At 40.5% G+C, this 22337-nt stretch overlaps 1 protein-coding gene across 6 annotated transcripts in view; it reads right to left on the bottom strand.

Annotated features, from left to right (window-relative positions):
• The window catches only part of SLC25A45 (solute carrier family 25 member 45), a 32578-nt gene extending 10241 nt beyond the window's left edge, over positions 1-22337 (bottom strand). Inside the window, exons 1-6 of one of the 6 annotated variants that reach the window (XM_075187804.1) lie at positions 16568-16631; positions 14667-14742; positions 7181-7201; positions 6777-6843; positions 4855-4898; positions 1087-1158 (exon numbers count right to left, since the gene is read on the bottom strand). In XM_075187804.1, coding sequence (XP_075043905.1) covers positions 1087-1158; positions 4855-4898; positions 6777-6813 — 153 coding nt within the window. In that variant the 5' untranslated portion in view covers positions 6814-6843; positions 7181-7201; positions 14667-14742; positions 16568-16631. Of the gene's footprint in view, positions 1-1086; positions 1159-4854; positions 4899-6776; positions 7155-7180; positions 7202-14666; positions 14743-16567; positions 16645-22261 lie in introns of those variants that run through there. The other 5 variants (XM_075187802.1, XM_075187801.1, XM_075187806.1 and 2 more) reach the window with 5 other exon arrangements.

Genomic DNA, 22337 nt, shown 5'->3' with positions numbered 1-22337 from the left:
TAGACAGAAAGTCAAAACAAGGTCAAATGTAAATGAACAAGCAGCAAAAATAATTCAAACTTTTGTCTTTTTATTTATAAAGTTCTAAAACAGCCGGGCAGCTCAACTGACAGCTCAGTACGAATATGTCTTTAAACAGGACATGTAAACAGAAGCTTCAGTACAAGAGTACTTTCAGAACAAATATAATATATACCACTGAATATTCCAATATTTGGGTTTATATTTACTAAACTGCAGGTTTGAAAAAGTGGAGATGTTGCCTATATCAACAAATCAGATTCTAGGGCCTGATTCATTAAGGAACTTAACTTAAGAAACTTCTTATTTCAGTCTCCTGGACAAAACCATGTTACAATGCAAGGGGTGCAAATTAGTATTCTGTTTTGCACATAAGTTAAATACTGACTGTTTTTTCATGTAGCACACACCTATCAACTTTCAATTTCAGTGTACAAATAAGCTATCTAGTATTTGTGTGCTACATGAAAATAACAGTCAGTATTTAACTTATGTGCAAAACAGAATACTAATTTGCACCCCTTGCATTGTAACATGGTTTTGTCCAGGAGACTGAAATAAGTTTCTTAAGTTAAGATCCTTAATGAATCAGGCCCATAAGTTATCTTTAATTTAGTACATTCTACAAAATGACAGATATAATTTGATTGATTGCTATAGGCAACATATACCCCTTGGAATCAGGACACAGCGAGAAGGTGTGTGTCGAAGGTGCTAGGCTTCCCCAACCACCATCCCCTTAAAACACCCTTGCATTAACGCATGCACAATTGGCAGGTGAATATGGCAACTGATAAAAAACATTAAAATAATCTAAAATGTATTTCACAGCACTCCAGTACAGTAGTTATAAAGTGAAGGCTAAGTAATAGGTACATAAAGACTTCACCAGTCTTATCTTTAGCTACAAATAAAGTAACAGGTCTTTAAAATGTAAATTTAAAGTGCAGATATAGGATTATACAACATATTACTTATATTTCTATCATTGTCTGTTGTTTAATGACATGATAGGCACACCAACCTCTTCAATTAAAATATACAATACAGCAATAAAACTCTTACTGTTTCATTTTTGTAAGTCTTCACTATGCAGTCTACAATTCCACGATACCTAGACTGTGTCTGTAAACGAACCTGCAACATAACAACATTCATCACATTATCCTGTTAATGCTGCATGGCTTGTCATTGAAAACATATGCCATTATTTTAGTAATAAACCATCCCTGGAAGTACGTTAATTTGTTAAAAAGCATCGACCATTCATTTTACTAGAGATGCCCAGGCTCAGTTCCTCGAGAACTGAACACACCCGAACTTAAGGGAACCAAGTACGGAGCCGAGCCGGCTCGGTACTTTCGCGTTACGTCATCAGATCTCGGGAGTTTTGAAATCTATAAATACCGCCCTCCACTGCGATCTAGCGCCATTTGAAAGAGGGACACAGAAGGGGTAGCACACTGTTTAGAGCAGTTGGTCAGCCAATTAGATAGAATTGAAAGAGGAGGGGTAGGAGTGTTCAACAATGTCTACAGTGACACTCAGGAGAGCTCCACTGCTAATTCTCATTGCAGAAAAATACAAATACTAGTGCTGGCAGGGTTGGTGTAATTCTGCATTCAAATTGTACGGTGTTATATAGTTAACACACTAAGAGGAGTGCTCATTGCTAAGAGTCTTTGCTGAAATACAAATACGAGGGCTAGCAGGCTTGTCTTCTGAATTTGCAGTCAAATTGTACGGTGTTATATAGGTTACACACAAAGAGGAGCTAAGTGTGATTGCTGAATTAGAAATTATAGGGCTGGCTAGCTTGGTCTAAATCTGCAGTTACATTTTACTGCTCACTCAGAAACAGGAGAGGTGGCAGGGTTCAGTGCTGAAACAGAAATTGTAATAATAGGGCTGTCAGTGGTCTTAAAAGTCTCCAGTGACATTGTACTGTGCCATAGCTCACACAGAAACAGGAGGGGTGACATTGTTGTTGTCACTCTCCAGTCTCAGTCATGATGATACTAATCCCTCTACCTCATGTGCTAAATCCTATGTTCAAGTGCATAGTGGTTTTAAGTCATGGAAAGAAAAATGTAAATTAAAAGATTGTACCTTTTTAAAGAAAAAAAAAACCTCTCTAAAAAAGGTGAAAGTTTACTGTAGGAAAACATGAAATTGGCAAGATGCCATTCTACCCAAAATATTACCAAGCATACCAGTATCAGGTAGCTCCCTTCTCTTAGCTAGATTTCAGCACCTGCAATCTACACTGTCATCATATTCACCTTCATCATTGTGTACATCTTCCTCAAACAATACTAATTCATCCCCGCTGGGATCCACCATCACAGAAGTCTGTGCACTTTGATGTAATTGCCGATAATGGCCCTCCTCGTGGAGGTTGTAGTTCATATTATGCCAGAGCTGTCACGATGTTTGGGCAATTCTTTTAGACCAGACCAAATGTCAAAATGTTGTTCTGACTCATTTCCATCACCACTGGGTGTCTTAGGAAAGCTAAGTTTTTTCCTAAAAACAGTTGCCAGAAAAAGTGAAGGAGACGTCATTACAAGATGTTGATAACTCTTGGATCCTGGTCAAGCGAATTAAGTACTTAAACTACAATTACAATATAGTTAGCGGATTTGCTTCGCTTAATTTCCTCCTTCAATTTCTCTAGCTGCTTCTCAAAAACTCTAACTAGAGCAATCACTTGACTCAAGCTAACCGTGTCTGAACTCTCTTCACAGGTGACTACTTCGCTGGACTAAAGTGCATTCCCCCTTAAATTCTAGTCTTCTTGCACCTGCTGCATACTCCTACATGCTGTTGCACAATCCCGAAAATGAACATAAATATTTCTGGACACAGACAGCATCTCCTGCATGTCATTGTAATTTTTTAAAAAGTTCTATACCACCAAGTTGATTGTGTGAGCAAAATAGGAATGTGATGGAATCCCCCCCCCCCCCCCCCGCTTTAATGATCAAACAATATTGGTGGCATTATCTGAAATCACATATCCTCAGGAGAGTCCAAGCAGGATAAGCCATGTTGCAATGACATCCCTTAGTTTTTAAAACAGGTTATTAGCGGTATTACCTCTGACCTGCGCCTTGTCTCGTGTCTGATAACCACCTCTCACTCCCACCTTCAAGACTTCTCCCGTGCTGCTCCTCTCTTATAGAATTCCCAACCACGCTCATTCAGACTTTCCCCCAGCCTTCAAATCTTTACATGCTCTTTGAAAACTCATCTCATTTTTAGAGGTGACCTTATCCTTGATAACACTATTCACACTAATGCACCCTCATAACTATCCCAATCTCCACTATGAGCCACACTTGCTCCTCTAGTTTCAGCTGTGCCCTCTTCCCTTTAGAATGTAAGCTCTCTAATGAGCAGGGTCCTCTATACCCTTTGTTTTCACATTTCCATTCATTTTGTCTGCCTTGTCCTTGTTTTTTACGTATATCTTGTTTTATGTATATCCTTGTCTTCCTTACTGTACGGCGCTGTGGAGCACTGTGGTGCCTTACAAATCTACGATAATAATAATAATAATAACAATAATATGCCTCTTAGTGAAGCAGATGATACACAGAGTAGCCTGCCTCAGAAAAATGTGACGTACTTGGGTACATGCTGCTGCTGTTCCTGCTGGTGACGGCAAATCACCGACCCAGTGGGCTGTCACAGTCATATAATCTTTAGTTTGCAAAGTTACGCTTGTCCCCATATCTGTGGTTAAGTGTACAGTGGGTAGAATGGTATTTTGTAGCCCGATATACATTTTTACGAACCTTCTGGTAGAGGTGAGGAATAGCTTTTCTAGTAAAATGGTGTCGTGATGGAATTTGGTATCGGGGACACAAGACCTCAAGTAATTGTCTAACACCAGCTGCATTAATAGTGGATATCAGTCGCAGATCCAATACTAAGATCGTCCCCATGGCGTCTGTGATCCACTTTGCGACTGGGTGACAGCTTTCATACTTTCTTCCTCTTGCAAAGGATTGTTTAACAATCAATTGTTGTAAACTACTAGTAGTGTTCTTGCGGGTTGAAGATCCACCCCCAGCAGCAGGAGAAGCAGCAGTGGGCCTAACACACAAGGATTCTTCTGAGAAGTCCTAGATAGGGGAGGAGTGATCTAGCCTTAGAAACTTGGATGCAGGACTAACTCCCATCACTTGTGAGGATATTGATGATGAAGGTGTTGGGGGTGTAGATTGCAGGTGCTGGGATCTAGCTAAGATAAGGGACCTAGCTGATGCTGGACTGCTTGCTGTTATTTTTTAGCATAAGTTTTTGATTTTCCCAAGAGCTTTCCATGAACTCGCTTCAAATGACGTAACATGGATGAGGATCCTAGATGGTTAAGGTCCCTACCTCTACTGACTGTGGCTTTACAATGCTACAAATGGCTAGACAACTGTTGTCAGAATTTAGGTAAAAAAAAATCTACAATTAATAGGTGGATTTTTTGCTCTTATGCCTAGGCATGACAATGGCCTTCTTCTTATCACTGGCAAGAACTGCTGCAATCTTTGTTTGAAAGTGTATTAAAATAATATTGTGACCTGTGATGTGGTCAAAATTGACTGCAAGTGACTTTGAATTAGTGTTATTGAGGTTAATAATAATGTAGGATCAAAAAACAAGCAAAATTATGTGATTTTAGCATATTTTAGCAATTTTTCTTAAAAAAATACAGATTCAAAATCAAAACGAAAACAAAACACGAAGCTAATCCAGATTCAAAAACAAAACCACTTCAAGGGGGTTAGTAAGCACCTCTACATTTTACTCATCCATTAGACCCGTGTTGTTCACCTTAACTGTGTCTATGGGATGTCCAACAACAAGCCCAAGAGCTCCTGGAAAATAGAAAAAGAAGGAAAATGAATATGATTATTATCGTATGATATTGTTTTTCATAAGAAACGTCATGGAGTCATGCAGTCATGGGAATTCTGGAGCTACTACTACAAGCGCTAGCATGCACAAATACCTAAATGTGACCTAGACATGCTGGGACCTATAGTGCACCACAAACAAAATGTTTACTTCAATCTATATTTTACTTTATTAGCCTACAGTACACCCATCGTCACAGGGGGTGTGATAATGCTAATGCTATTAGCACAGAGCTGGTTATTCCTAGGGAGGCCTGCATGTTTTTTATAGGCCCATCCCTCTTAGGGAATTTATCCCTGTACTGACTGGTCAAGGGCCGGTTTGGTACTATGGCAGAGGTCTTCCTGCTAAAGTGCCACCAACCCAGGCTGGCATCGTCAATTTCGGGGGGATCACATGCAATAGACTAGCAACACTAGAGCTGGTTTTGCTTAACAGGAATGGGGCCTGCTCCCTCATTTTTTTCCATTTATTTCTAGTGCCTACTGCCCGTGCATATGATACGCTTAAAGTGTATCATGCGCTTTTAACATATAATACGCTTTAAGTGTATCTTACTGAAGTGTACACATTTTGCATACCATGCAGAGTCGCATGTATCTTAAAATATGTGCAGCTCTGAATAGAAAGAAAAGTGTCGGAAAAAAAGCCTTTGGTGCTTATGGGGTTAATCCAATTATCACATAAGTTATCAGCAGCTGGAAAAAGGATTGCATTATCCTTTGTTGGCAAGAACCCCAACAGTTAATCAAATAGTTAATCCTACCAGGGCTTAATATCCAGGTCGATAAGATTGCAATAATGTTTCTTCTGATGAAAGTACAAGTAGTACTGAAACTAATCAAGAAAACATATTAGACCCATTTTATAAAGCCCATCTGCACAGACTGCGTTCCGGATTTCATCTAATAACATATGAGCTGCAAGTCTTCTTTTGAAACATTCATAACAGCATCTGTGACAGGGAGCCCTGCACTACAGTAAGAGTGATGAGAACTTTTTACTTTACACAGGCAGCTAGCCTGACGGGACCAAGATGTTCCTTACCAAATGATCTTGGTCCCCTTTCTCCAATTCTGTCTTCTACATTTAAGGTGAAAGAAAATCATCTTCCTAGTAACCAATATATGTTGTTAATTACCAATTGAGGATGCTACAGATTTTGAGCATGGTTTACTGAATATGATGTTATGTATCGGATATATACAACAATTGGCTGTGGGGCCATACTCTTCATTTTCATTACTTTTATATAAGTTGCATGTAATTAACTGTATGCTTTTATTTAACAGTCTGTGTTATTTATAATAATATTATAAATGGTTTATATTGCAATGTTATAACTCTGGATATTAAGCACTGGCAGGGTTAAACATAAGAAAGAAAAGTATGTCTTTTCAAGTAACGCAATTTACGGTTATATTTTCTGCATAAATTGCGTCCGACTCTACATAAGTCATACAATGTACAAATCACCCTGCTTAATATAAATACACCACAGTACTCTATTCCTCTTCTACCACTATAGAAACATCACATACATCCCAAACAACTTCTTATATAAGAATGATTCCCTTATCTATGTACCGCACAAGTAAACAAAGTCTTACACATGTGAAACTTATCTTAGCACCTACAGATTCATAACCATGCCCATCCCTCTCCTTCTGAAGTGTTTATGACTATAAAGTCCCTCTATTTCAATACACAGGCTGACATCTCTCAATAGTGCAAAGGTATTCTGTTGAATGAATACACAGATCTCTGGGAGAAGCACTACTTTATAACACACATACCACAGACAGGTGAAATGTACTATTATGTATTTTAAAAATTACCTGAAATCCAACCCGCGACAAATTCAGCAGAAGACATTACAGACACTCTAGACACACGTGGATTTTGCTTAAATAAGATAAAATGTTTTAGAGCTCAAACGAACAACTCGAACTTTGAGTTGTGTGCAGCAATTGTAACGTTTAACTAGTAGGTGGGCAGTTGCTAAAATTGCATTTCAGGTTAAAACATTTAATAAAATAGGTTGAAGAGGATCAATTATTAAAATAAGATGAAACATTCTTATGATTGTCTTACAATAGATTTCAAAATAAAATATACACAAAATCTTAGATGTTTAATTACAATTTCAGAACGGTTATTTTGGGGTACACAGGCCCAAGTTTAAACTGGAAAAGAAGGTGGAGACTAATCAGTTTAAGAAATAATTAAATTATCAACTCACCCTGTTAAGTTATGAATCACCCTGTTAAGTAATGGAAAAACAATTGTTTAAACAAATGGCATATGATCGTCCACAGATTAACATAAATTATATACTATCTATAATCCCCATCCTTTATTAAAACATGTTGCAGTATCTTGTAGAATACTAAATGATTTATCTTTTATTAGAGAGGTTTTACGCACAAGGAAATTCATTTAGAGGTGGTCATAAGTCCGTATGGATGTATAAATGCATGCATTTCCATGCTGTATATACATAGCAAAATGCATCCATATTTAGTCTTCACTGTATCTTACACTTACACCTGGAGAAGCAGATAAGGGGTGATCAAGCATAAGTCGAGTACAGTAACGCTGTGTATATATAAGTGTAGCATGCCCCCTGGAGATGTGATCTCATGAAACTTAGATACAGCCCCAGGACACATATATTTTGGTACCAGAGGCCTGATATAAAGCTATGTGATGATGGCACTAGCAGCAGTATCTAGCCGCTTCTGATTGGCTGTTTCTGTATTGACCCCTATAACTGATAGTACTGCATTCATTAGCATTGTGGCTATGTCAAGTTATGGTTGTATTTGGATTTCATATTTTCATTCCCATTTGGACTACTGCATGAAATAAGATTCCTATTGCTTGTCCCAGTATTTGTATTTAATTGAATTCTATATGGAAAATGTGACTTTTGCATTTATAGCTAACACTGTCAAGTTGCATCTCTGTGCAATCGTTGGGCGTAATTAAATGTATTTGTTCTCTTCACATACGCCTGACATAAAAATACTGCTGTGTTTTGAGTTGGACGCATTTTGATCTTGATTTAAAATACACAAGATCGCAACTTTTGTAATATAATTTTTACGAATACATTTGAAGCACAAGTGTGTCAAACTGTAAATGAGACTCAATATGCGATAAATGCCAACTGCTGGTTATGACAGCAATCAGTCAATTCAAGTCTGAAAGTAGCTGTGCATTCAGGCCCAGGGTTGTATAGGGCACCATATGAACATCTCAAAACCAGTTATATACCCTCCACTATCTCCCTGAACATCCTCATTCTGTCTAACTTTCCTGGTCAATTACTGCAAGTATCTCCTTAAATGTGATGAGCAGATTAGAGGCCATAAAAATATACAAAAAATTATGTATACATCCCTTAGGATGTAAGCTCGAATGAGCAGGGCCCTCTTCCCTCCTGTCTCCATACCTGTTCTTCTGCTCCATGTTTATTGCATCAGTCTGCCTGGAGTTTCTGAAGTACTGGTACTTTTTGTTTATTGTTCTGTACTGTTATACCCTGTATAGTCTACTGTTTGTACTATATGCGGCGCTGCGGAAGCCTTGTGGAACCTAACAAATAAAGGATAATAATAATACTAATAATGTGGGTTTAGATAAGTTTATCAAAAACAGGTCCAACCAGGTGTTTCCTGAAAAGTCTTCTTCTTTTTTATTTATAGGGCGCCACAAAAGTTGTGCAGGGGTCATATACAACAAAACAGTACATACAGGACCATACAATAAACACGTAGCAATATAAATACAGCTTCTGTACTGCGGGTGCATCCATGGGAAGAAATGTATAAAAAAAATGTTTTTCCTGGGGGTTTTGAACCAGCCGCACATCTCCTGCGATTTTCAATTCCAAACTGCCAGTTGTATTATCCGAAGGGTTAAAACGGAAATCGCCAGCAATGTATGTCAGTTTGAAAACACCTAAACCACTGGCGGTTTAGTCAAAGGGGTAAACTGCGGGTTTGAAAAATAGAGATGTTGCCTATAGTGACCAATCAGATTCTAATTATCATTTATTTAGAACATTCTACAAAATGACAGCTAGAATCTGATTGGTCGCTATAGGCAACATCTCCACTTTTTCAAACCCGCAGTTTAATGAATATACCCCAAATCTCAAGAAAACTGCCAGACAAAAGGCAGGGATATTTTTAGACCTGCTTCTGGATAGAAAAGATGGATTTCAGTAACCAGACAGAAGACTATATTTAAACATTGTGCTACACTAGGGCATTGTGAATCAATGAGTCTTAAACTACATAGTATTCATGTCACATTCACCTCACTTGTTTGTTATGACTTTGAAACAAGGTAGATAAAACATTGGTAAAAGAAGGCTACACACATTCCTCTACTACCACTTATCCATACTTGACAACTTGCTGAACTTGGCTTCCGGGAGCCTGCGGGGGGGGGGGGGGGGGGGGGGGGGCTCCAAAACTTGGTTCATTTTGGCCCCACCCCTGTGACGTAATGACGCAAACATTACGTCATGGGGGGCGGGGCCCCGACCCTTACTGTCATTTGACAGTAGGGGGCGGGGCCAAACACAGCAATTCCCGGTGAATCGCGGCTTTCGGACCTAATTCTGCCCACTTCACAAGGAAGTGGGCAGAATTCTGCCAAATGCGGGAGATTGCCACACTCTCCCAGGAGTCCATGAGACTCTCGCAAAATGCGGGAATCTCCCGGAAATTACGGGAGAGTTGGCAAGTATGCACTTACCTAATGCTATGTATCAATCATATATTAACTTTAATCCAACTTCAGTATACTGTTGATATCTGGTTGCTATCTTGCATTGCTCTTTGACCCATGTTATTAAGCAATCCGTAGATAATAAATGCAGCTGAAAGGTAGAACATTTTCATAATTGTTACTTTAAATATTCACCTCATTTCACATTTTGGCCCTAATAGTAGAATTTGTGTTCATTGGATTTGCTATATTTGACTATACAACTAGTACACATGTGTGTACATGGTCACAGGATAGTGGTACATTTTTATAGACATTTTAAAATGCTCCTATGGTTCACATTGCGCTGCTCTGTATTTAGTGGAAAATGAACCCAGCTTAAGTGTTTGTCCACTGCTGTAGCATCCATGGAGGGAAAATATAAAAATTAGATTTTTCTTGTGGTTTTGAAACAGATGCACAACGCCAGCGATTTTCACCTCCAAGCTGCTAAATGTAGTTGGTTTAGAGGATCATAACTCAAATCATATCATCATAGACTATATAGTTTAAGCAGAAGAGGCTAATTATCATGATACATCTGTCCAGCAGAGTAGGAGGGACATTCTTTTTTTCTTGGCAAGAGCAGGTGAAAACAATAAATAAAACGTGAGATTTCCCATCGTCGGCAGCACAGATCTTACGCCAGGGATCGAGGACCCGCAACAAACACGCATCCTGGTAGGCATATCTGCTGCTATCTCAACCTCTTAGTAGACAGCAAGTATGTAAACACGTTTTTACTTTATTTGGAAAACGCTGTAACGCCCCTTCTCTTCCCCGTTGTGCCTCTCCTGATGTAAGGAGGCGCAAGTCAGTGATATGCAAAAATCTTTTCCTAAAGAGGTGAGAGATGGATTTCATCTTCGCCAGAGTACATATCTCTCTAGTTTCTACAGAATTACCTTTATCAGTTTAACCAAGAACACAGGGGTTTTGCCACTTTCAACCACTGGAGTTCACCTATCTTCAATTAAAAATGTTGGCACTACCAGTTTCCTATAAGTTCCGGCCACACCTGGGAGATAGCTCCAGAGAAAGACAGTTTGAGAGGGTACTTGGGGGTGACCGTAATTTGCACCACCTTAATATCCTGGTCACTGACAGATAATGTGGCCCATCAAGCAGAAGTCGAAGATGCAAAGAGCAGAGCCAAAGTCAGGAAATCAAAAACAAAAAGGTAATCAGACAAAGACAAAGGTTCATGTTCTCCCTGTGTTTGCATAGGTTTCCTCCTGGTGGTCCGGTTTCCAACCATACTCCAGAAACATACTAGAATGTTAATTGGCTACTCAATAAATGAATCCTAGTGTGCATGTTTTGTGGTATAGAATATCGATTCTAAGCTCCACTGGGGCCGGGATTGATTTAAATGATTAAAGATTCTCTGTAAAGCATTACGTAATATGTAGATGCTATATAAATAAAGGCTAATAAATTAAAATCTACAGCAAAAGGTTAGGAAGTGGAACTGAAATTCTGTAAGAACCATAGTAGTCTGGCAGTGTATTTGTCAGAAGTCATATAAAATAGGAGTGGTATTCATAGGGATCAGACACAGCTCACTGTGGAGTCAAGGATTTGCATTGAGCATGTTCAATGCCTGATAAATTCCCACTCACAAGTTTGCATTGAGTATGTTCACGGTCTTTGACACAAACAACAGCAGTATCAGGTGATCTTGAAAATATAGGTAAAGGGTGGTCAATAGGTTCATAAGTCTAAATGTGTCAGGCTGTGTTTGAAGCAGAGGTTAATGACAAAGGTGAACTTTAAGATAAAAGAGATTGTAAAATTAAAGATATTTACACAACTGGTTAGGTGGAAAGTCTGTATTTTGGAAGGTATGTCTGACTTTTTGTCAGAGATCAGGTTATGCAAGACCTGATTTTAACCATTATGGAATAAAGAATACAAAATTTGTTGAGAAACATTGTGTACACCAATGCAGTCTAATACCTGCATTACATATATTTACTATATGAATGAAAGGCAGAACTATCCACTTACTTTCATAAGTTCATTAGCTATATTGTTAGTAAGCACTTTCACTTCCCTGGGCCATGAGCATAGAAAAGTGCATATCCGATTTCCTAAGGTCCTAAGATCCTATAGTTTTCCACAACGTGAGAGGGTTAATACAGCAAGGTGTGGGCATATTCGCCTCTCCAAATCCATGAATCTATTCCTTCCAATGAACTTGACAGATAATGTTACATTGGATTAGTTAATTTTTTACCTGATTCATAGAATGAATAACCCATCTGGCATAGTTTTGCAAATAAAGTGAATGGTGCCAGTGGAATGACTTAACTCTAAATCCTCTACTCATATCAAGATCTTTGTACTCAACACAATCATCAGATTTGAAAAAGATATGAAAGTTTCAAAACTACTGTATCTCTGAACTAAAAAGTATGGCAAACTAGTGTCTATGTAAATACGGAACTCATTCCCTATTGCAAGTTATACAGAAGTGGGGCAGCACAGTGGCTTAGTGATTAGCCCCTCTGCTTCACAGCACTGGAGTGTGGAGTTTGTATGTTCTCCCCGTGTTTGCGTGGATTTCCTTCGGATACCCCGGTTTCCTCCCACATTCCAAAAACATACTAGTAGGTTAATTGGCTGCTATCAAATTGACCCTAGTCTCTGTGTTACGGAATTTAGAGTGTAAGCTCCAATGGGGCAGGGACTGATGTGAATGAGCTCTCTGTACAGCGCTTTGGAATTAGTGGTGCTATATAAATAGCTGATGATAATTGCAATTCTAGAATATGTATTTTACACAATACCTACATTGGGAAAAAATTTTTTTTTTCCAATGTAGGAATCTCAAACTTGAACCTGCACAAGCTAATATCCAAGCCACCTAAGGATATATATATCTCTATTCAGAGGATGATATTCAGGATTTATCACAGATAAGCCTACTATTACTCTGTCTGGTACGCATATATTTAGATTTCTCCCGGGCTGCCCCTCTCCACTGGAACGACTTCCCACGCTCTATCCGACTGTCCCCTAATCTGTGCACATTCAAACGGGCACTTAAAACTCCTTTGTTCCTTAGAGCCTACCAGCCATGCTCCTAACAATCACTCCGTGCTTGTTCTCCTCACCTCTCTCTTCCCTTGTCCCGTTACTCGCTCCTCTTGCGCTAGATCTCCTCCACTGACTCCCCATTGTGCCTGCTGTCTGCTTGCCCTCCCTTTTGGATATGTAGAAGGAAGAGGAGGACTGTCGCACCAGATGCTGAGAGCTGATAACCCCTTTATTACAATATTGATTATAGCGTATATAAACTGCAATTATTTGTATCTTCAATACATGTATGGGGGTGCCACCTAAAACTTAAATAATAAAAATACAAGGGGAAAAAAAGTTCATTATTATAGGTGCACTGACAACTCCTTATAAAGCTCTCTAGATTATAAAGGAGACATGAAGTGGTGCAGACAGCAGTTTTAATCGTCACTTTTTGTTTTACCATACACACCTGTTTTTATATTTCACTAATTTTACAATTAATAATAAAAGTTAAATATTGAGTTAGGAATGTTCCTTCTGAAACATAACTACATCCTTCATAAGGAGTTGTCAGTGCACCTATAATAATGAACTTCTTTTCTTCCCTTGTATTTACCTCCCTTTAGGATGTAAGCTCTTACGAGCAGGGCCTTCTTTCCTCCTGTATCTATATCTATTCGTCTTCTCCAACTTCACTGTAGCAGCTATTTTTGCAAATCACTGAAACCCGGCGACTATGCATGGGAAATTTAAAGCGACAATAGTTTTAAAGGCAAGTTTTGCCTTTAAAGCCATTGCCACTTTAAATTTACCATGAAAAGTCGCCGGATATCAGGGATTTGCAAAAATCACTATTTGATACATTTACCCCCAGTTATTATTCGCTTATTGTTCTGTACTGTATAATCCTGTATGGTCCACTGTTTGTATTCTGTACAGCACTGCAGAAACCTTTTGGCGTCCTATAAACAAAGAAGAATAAAAATAATTGTAAGGCCCCCTAGTGGCGTTTTAGTAAACCCTGCGCCGCAGTGAATACAGGACGTGTCACCTAGAGGGTAAAGTAGGTGTTTATGAAAAGTGACACAAGCTGGTTGCCAGGGGCTGGCTGGCAGATTTTAGCCCGGGGGGCAAGCACACAGAACTGGCCCATAAGTAGCGGCCCATCCTTAAAGGGTGGTTTTTGGTACAATATATATTTATCAATAAAAAAGAGTTTATTTTAGTGTTGCTTAACCCAGCCATTATTTTAAATGATAAATCTTAAATAATGAAAACAAATAATGCAACAAAAACAAACCTCACTTTATATTGCATTTTATTTTATATGTTAATTCTTCCTACCGTACTTTTCTTTCATACCTGGCTGATTATTATGCGGTATATATCATATTATAGCAATAGATTATATAATAATGTTCTATTACAGTACTGAACACATGTTATTGATTTATCAAAATGCAAAACGCTCTTTTAATTTAAAGACCAGAAGTTTTTGCCAGCAAAAGGCTTGTTTTTGCTTCGCCCTATATTCTAGTAGGGTTATTATTTGTTTTACGGTTAACCTAAAACAAATGATATGAGATGTGGTACTGGTAGTAGGAGCAGAGCACTAGGTTTCAATCTGACACCCTGGCCCAGAACTGGATTAAGGCTCTTGGGGGGCACAGGGGATTATAGACAGGGGGGCCCCTATGATGTAACATGGTTATTATTTTAGACAACTACACAGGAAATACTGTGTGTATTACTGTTAGGTGCACGCAGCTCTGCCTTTAGGAGCAGTACAGTGTGAAGCGGGATATACCTCCCAACTGTCCTGTAGTCGGACAAATCCTAACTAAGCGAGAAAGTCACCCAAATTAGGGTCTGTCCCACCAGACTCAGGACAGTTGGCAGAATGTCCTGCTCTCTCCCACCTGTTCTTGTCACTTTCACCACCTGTGGCTGCTGGGTCTTTAGCTCAGTTGCTGCTTGTCTGGATCCTTGGAGGCCCTATTTGGTATAAAAGAATGGATACATAAAATGTAGAAAACTTCAACGCTCATCGGCATTAAATCAGTATATCACCCACGTTTTATAATTAGTCCCCCCTCCAGCCCTGACATTAAAATAATCTTATTCACATATGATAAATAGATCTATTTCCATACAACTAGCCTGAACATTAAATTAACAGTATTCTCTTTTAAAAAATAAACCTATTTTCCTTCAACCAAACAGCCCCAGCAATAAATTAAATAGCATTGTCGTTTATTATAACCATTTTCCACAACCATCCCCTGCATTAAATAATTCATATTCACATTTAATAAATAGCACTCCTCCCCAAACGCAGCCCCATATTCAATTAATAGCCCCAAACCACCCCAGCATTAAATTAAAGGTCCTCACCTCACCTTAAACTAATAGGCCCCACTATTAAATTAAATAGCCCCACCATCACTCCACAAATAAATTAATATCACCCACTATTAAATAATTAACTCCGACCCACAGTCCACCATTAAATTAATAGCCTACCTCCCACACTATATTAAGACCCTCCTTCCCTCACACATTATATTAACGTACCCCCCTCACACACATTATATTAACATACTCCATACACTGTATTTGTGCACACAGAATTACACTTAGAATTTACTAAACAGAGGGTTTGAAAAAGTGGTATAGTGACCAGATTCAAGCTGGTCATTTTGTAGAATGTACTATATAAATGATAACTAGAATCTGATTGGTTGCTATAGGTAACATCTCCACTTTTTGAAACCTGCAGTTTAGTAAATATACACCCTTAGACATTTGTCTTTGTATAACTAAAGCAGCTGCAGGTCTATATGTGGTCCACACCTATCAAATTTCACATAAACACATATGACTGCAAGCCCCAATGGGGCTGGGAGTGATGTGAGTGAGTTCTCTGTACAGCGTGGTGCTATATAAATAAATGATGATGATATAAGATTGATCCAGCGCTATCAAAATGTGTAATACAAATTGTATTAAGGTTTAAACTTGTCAGGTGGTAACTGGACAGTATGTAAAAACTCCTGTGTACATTACAATATGTATAGGGATTGCTTCTTATGATATGACCCAGCCGGGGTAATGTGCTATTAAATAATCATATTGTGATGGTCAACACTAGTTCTTGTATAATCAAATGCTATATTAAGTCTATTATGATTGGGCAGATTACCAATGAATGGTACCAGGTACAGATGTTATAAGTCTGTTATATTTAGATATAATAGAGGCAGTGGTGTGAAATTACTTGTATTTATTCAAATAAAACTACATTAACATTTGAAAACACCATGTTAAATGTTTCATAAAACAATATTCATAACACTTTACACACACACACACCCCCTCTGCCCACATGCTTTACACACACATATCCCCTCTGCCACATGCTTTACACACACATAACCCCTCTGCCCACATGCTTTACACACACATATCCCCTCTGCCACATGCTTTACACACACATAACCCCTCTGCCCACATGCTTTACACACACATAACCCCTCTGCCCACATGCTTTACACACACATACCCCCTCTGTCACATGCTTTACACACACATACCCCCTCTGTCACATGCTTTACACACACACACACACACCCTCTGCCCACATGCTTTACACACACATATCCCTCTGCCCACATGCTTTACACACACACATGTCCCCTCTGTCACATGCTTTACACACACACATCCCTCTGCCCACATGTTTTACACACACATGCCCCCTCTGTCACATGCTTTACACACACATGCCCCCTCCCCATCACTTTAACCCTTTTTTTCTTACTTTTTCTCCATCAGTGACAGCACAGGAACATGAGATTTCCAGCAGCAGCTCCTGCTCTGTGCACCATGTGACTGCAGCAGTCACATGACCTGCTGATGTCACAGGGTGAAGGGGATCTAGCTGCTGCCTTACAAGTGAGATGCAATGGAGACAGCCTTTGTGGTCTCTGCAGGGGCTGTCACATCGCATAGTACTCATTGCAGCTGTATCATCCATTCACAGAATATTGTACTACAGCATGTAGTGCAATATTCTATGAATGATGACAAGAGAGTCCCTAAAGACGAAAGCATTTAAGCAGAAGACCTGTGCACTTGTCATTAGCTTTACACTTACCTTCGGGGGTTAAATTATCCCTGGGCCAGGCCGATCAATAAGGGTAGAAGTGTAGGGCTGGGGCACCTCATATATATCCCCAGGGAAGTTAGATGTTACAGTCAGATCCACGAGATCCCGCCCACCCACCGTAGTATTAAAGTTGTCCGTATTTGGTTCATTGTGTTTTAATCAACGCTTTTTCCCGCGTCTCAGAGCAGGCACAGTTGGTGGGACGGGCACTGCGAACAGCGGCTGATGAATACGGCACTATCGCTGATTGGCCTCAGGTCACTGCCCCTTTCGAGGTAAAGTGACTCGTGATCCTTTTTGTGTGAGGGATCCCTTGCCTGCTTAGAAGCAGGTCATTGTGAGTCGAGAGAGGGTGTGATCACCTGCCGCCAGATTTAGCGCAGGTCAAGCATGAAATCTGGCCATTTCCATTTGGTTATAGTTATCAGTCGTTTGCTGTCCCGCAGTGCACTTTCTCCGCCACCAATTTTCATTATAAGTAATAAACTGTGACCTAATTTTGCCACGTATTCCAGTCTCTGTGTCGTTATTTTAGTTATGTTAAGTACGGTAATACAAAGTATAGAAAAGGTATGAGTATATGCATCCAGGTTATGCTGCTGAATGATGTGTTGAGTGCAGTGAGTACTATGCGATGTGACAGCCCCTGCACAGAACACAAAGGCTGTCTCCATCGCATTACAACTGGGCCACCATGCGGCCCAAAATACAATTTAACTTTCCACCCTGGGGGCATATGCCCCCCGCCCCTGCTGGTTGCTATGGTGATAACCCAGCCTAGTCTTTGAGAGACTGAGTGAGAAGAAGGAGGGGCTGTCAGCAAGGGGGGAGAGAGACACACAGGGGAGAATTCAATTTGCCGTGTTACTGTAAAAAGTAACGCGGCCTGCGCACTATTCCCATTATTACGTAAATAGTGCGCTTAAATACCATTATTACGGTAGTTTCAACACCGGCTTTTTCCTTGCAGCTCCCTGAGCAGAAAGCTGGGTTAAATTTACCCATGCTTGCCCATTATGGCAAGTATGATCCGGGAGCCTGCCGGAGAAGGTGGGCGTGCAGGGGGCGGGGCTCCAAAAATCGTGTCATTTTGGACCCGCCCCCGTGATGTAATTAACGCAAAACATGTCATTTTATAGCCGGGGCCAAACGCCACGATTCCCGGTGAATCGCGGCGTTTTGGACCTAATACTGCCCACACTCTCCCGGGAGTCCGTGAGACTCACGCGAAATGCGGGAGTCTCCCGGACATTCCGGGAGAGTTGGCAAGTATGAATTTACCATAATAATGGTAATAGGTTTAGCATGGCAATACTCTGGGGGGAATTGAATTCCCTCCACTGAGAAAAAGACAGGACCAGCAGAGCTGATGTGAAAACTGGGGACCTTGGACAATGGAGGTGGATGCTCCAGGGTCCCCAGTTGTTGCCCAGGAGCAGGTGAGTAGTGGCTGCTGCCTAGAGACAATCACTATTGTCCCCGAAGCAAGAGTAGGGGAGCCCATAAAGGAAGGATCCCAAAAGAGAAATAGGGATTGCTGCATGCAGTAGTGTGTCTGCATATACAGAGGGGAGGAGTCCCTAATCGGAGAACCCCATATCACTAAAGAGAACCCCATTTTGCATGGAAGAGACTCTGATAGAGAGGGTTGCTGCAAAAAACAGTCAGTATTTAACTTTTGTGCAAAACAGAATACTAATTTGCACCCCTTGCATTGTAACATGGTTTTGTCCAGGAGACTGAAATAAGAAGTTTCTCAAGTTTCTCCATACTCATTCTCCTGGACCTGTCTGCTGCTTTTGACACTGTTGATCACTCTCTTCTTCTACACACCCTTCACCCCACTGGCTTTCATTACACAATTCTTTCCTGGTCCACTACCTAGTTATCGAACCACTCCGTTAGTGTTTCTACCTCTAGCACATTCTCCCCTCCACTCCCACTTTCTGTTGGGGTCCCACAATGCTCTGCTCTTGGCCCTTTTCTATTTTTACTATACACCTCTTCTCTTGGGGAACTAATTCACTCATTCGGCCTCCAGTACCATCTCTTCGCTGATAACATCCAAATCTATATCTCATCCCCTTCTGTACTACCTCGTGTAATTAACTGTCTATTTGCAATCTCAACATGTCCCAACGCTACCTAAATCGCAACATATCCAAAACAGAACTTATCTTCCCTTCTGCCAGAATCACTAACTCCCCTCAAATCTCCCTCATTGTCAATAACAGTACAATTTCCTCAGTCCCCCAAGTCCACTGCCTTGGTGTCACACTTGACTCTACCCTCTGCTTTATTCCTCACATCCAGACTCTCTCCCAGCACTGTCGACTCCACTTTAAAAATATTACCAGAATACACCCTTTTCTTACTCAACATGTAATCAAAACCATTCTTTCATCATCTCCTGTCTTGAATACTGCAACCTCCTGCTATCTGGTATTCCCGATATCCATTTATTCTCACTTCAATCCATCCTAAATGCTGCTGCAAGACTGATCTTGCCCTCTCACCATTCCACATCTGCTGCACCACTTTTCAAATCCCTACACTGGATCCCTGTGTCCTCCAGAATCCAATTCAAAATACTCACCCTTACCTAAAAAGCCCTCAACAACACCACCCCTTTTTACATCTCAAATCTCATATCAAAATACTCTCCCTCCCGCCCCCTTAGGTCGACCTCTGGCCTGCACCTTGCCTCATTTCTGGTAACCACCTCTTACCCCCGCCTACAAGACTTCTCCCGTGCTGCTATCCACTTATAGAATTCCCTACCATGCCCAATTATGCTTTCCCACAGCCGTCAAATCTTTAAATGTTCTCTGAAAACCCATCTCTTTTATACAGCTTACCTTATCCCCAATCATGGCCATCGCCAAGAGAAATTTCGGGCCCTTGTACAGCAAATTTTTTGGGCCCCTCACCCACAGACGAGCAGCAAGGGTGCGTGGCCGAATAATGTTGGGGCGTGGTCAACATGGGCGTGGCTGCACTTCTTTAGACATAACATATTGGTGTAAATTCAATTGCTGGCGATATGACATGTAGACATCACGCAGCGCACATTGCCGGCTATTAAGGTAGAAATCTCTGCTCATTTTTCCATGCACCCCACAGAGGTTTGAGCAATAAGTAAACACAGTATATAACACAGATCATGCAGTATATAATATACATTATAATAAAATATTAAATTTCTCACGCCCTCCCCCGCCACATCACGCCACCCCTCAGCTACATCACGCATCACACCACCACCTGCCACATCACCCATCACGCCACCCCCAGACACACCACTTCACTCACCAGACACATCACACTACCCCCTAGACACATCATGCTACCCCCCGGACACATCACCTATCACGCCACCCCCAGAGATATCATGCAACCCTACAGTTATATTATCATGCCACCCGTCAGGCACATTACGACCCCCCCAAGACATATTACAAGCCCCCAACACATTATGACAACCCCTCAAAGACATATTACTACCCCCCAAGACAAATTATAACTCCCCTGACACCCCCAAACACATTATAACTCCCCAAGACATATTATAATCCCTCCATCCCACTGTACTTACCAATGCTGCTGACAGAAAACGTCCTACAGAACAAGCTAGGAGCTTCAAATCTCGCAAAATTACGAAATCTCACGAGATTTGGAGATCCAGGATCAATCTGCAGGCTGCTGGGCAGTGTCTGATGACATTCATTACACACTGTCCATGGACCACTTCCACACCCCACCCCTCCGCTCGCGGGGGCGTGTGCGCCACCTGCGGGCGCAAGGAGGTACTTTCATTTTTTGTTTTGTTTTTAATACTATAGTGCTCCTGTGGGGCCCCGAGGCCTCCAGGCAGCCCAGGTCCGGTTAATTTGTTCCCGTCCCACCCCCCTCTTGGCACCCCTGTCCCCGATGATACTATTCATACTAATGCACCCTCACAACTGTCCCTATCTCCACTCTGAGTCATACTTGCTCCTCTTGGTTCAGCTGTGCCATCTTCCACTTAGAATGTAAGCACCACTACGCTAACACCCTACAAGAAGCTACAGACAGATAAGTGTAATTTCCTTTCTTGGCTCACTACATTGAGAACCTTGCCTGCAGGCATACACACACACTAATCTCTCATTACAGCTAAGCACACTAATCTTAACTGTATTGTATCAATATGAAACATGTTATATACTTATATATATATATATATATATATATATATATATATTCTAAATACAACAAATACAGTGCGCTCAAACACCTCAGCAGGGTAAAAATGTATGAATGTTTAAGTAATGTCCGTGTTAAATAATCCTTCATAAGCACTGTTCCCACGAACGTTGTCAGCACTAGCAGTCACTGGTCTGCGCGTCTTCCCCTTCACTAACCCGATCTCCATGGGTCAATCAATTCCTAGAATACCAAACAGATGGGGGCGCTTCCATAGTGCTTTATCCAAATAACAAGAGGGTGACCCCTCCTGATGAAATCTGTTTAGATGAAACGTTTCATCTAAACAGATTTCATCAGGAGGGGTCACCCTCTTGTTATTTGGATAACGCACTATGGAAGTGCCCCCATCTGTTTGGTATTCTATATATATATATATATATATATATATATATATATATATGGCATAGGTACAACAGAATGAAGGCGCAATGGTGATGTTAACAGATATTACTGAACAAGGTGGGTAAATAATAAATAAGCATATGGATTCAGTACAAATCCAATTTGGATTAAGACTGGATGAATTGTATATCTTGTTGAATACCAACCCAGAGATTTGTACTGAATCCATATGCTTATTTATTATTTACCCACCTTGTTCAGTAATATCTGTTAACATCACCATTGCGCCTTCATTCTGTTGTACCTATGCCATTCTATTTCGGCCTTACCAGCCAGTGTTTTGAAGGAAGGCTGCCTCCTTACATGGAAGAGGTGTATATGTGGGATTGAATTGATTTAGTTATTTATACAATACTGTGTTGAGCGCCAGTGTTTACATCTTGTCTGCTACATATATATATATATATATGCCTATTACATGCATAAAGAGTCTGCATATGAATAAAGCAGAGTTGTTTTAGTTGTTTTCAACATGTGATACTCTGTTGAACCCCCTTTATAGTTCCACAACATCTTTTACGCAGGGGTAATTGTTATCTCTATCTGGGCCTGCTTGTTCTCCCAATAAGCCAAGGCAGTGCACCAACGCCCCTCACAGTTGTCATGTTGGCGACACTGACAGCTCGCTAGCTGGTGCTGGACGATCATCCCAGAGGCGCCTGAATACAACTTCACTACATTCTTTTTTATACTTACTGCTGCCCACTAGCCACCAATGACAGTGAGTACTGAAAGTTGGAGCAGCTCTCTCGCTGGCATTGTTATGGCTCTG

Source organism: Mixophyes fleayi, chromosome 10 (genome assembly GCF_038048845.1).
Source record: "Mixophyes fleayi isolate aMixFle1 chromosome 10, aMixFle1.hap1, whole genome shotgun sequence".
Classification (NCBI taxonomy): domain Eukaryota; kingdom Metazoa; phylum Chordata; class Amphibia; order Anura; family Limnodynastidae; genus Mixophyes; species Mixophyes fleayi.
This window is presented reverse-complemented; position numbering and strand designations above follow the sequence as displayed.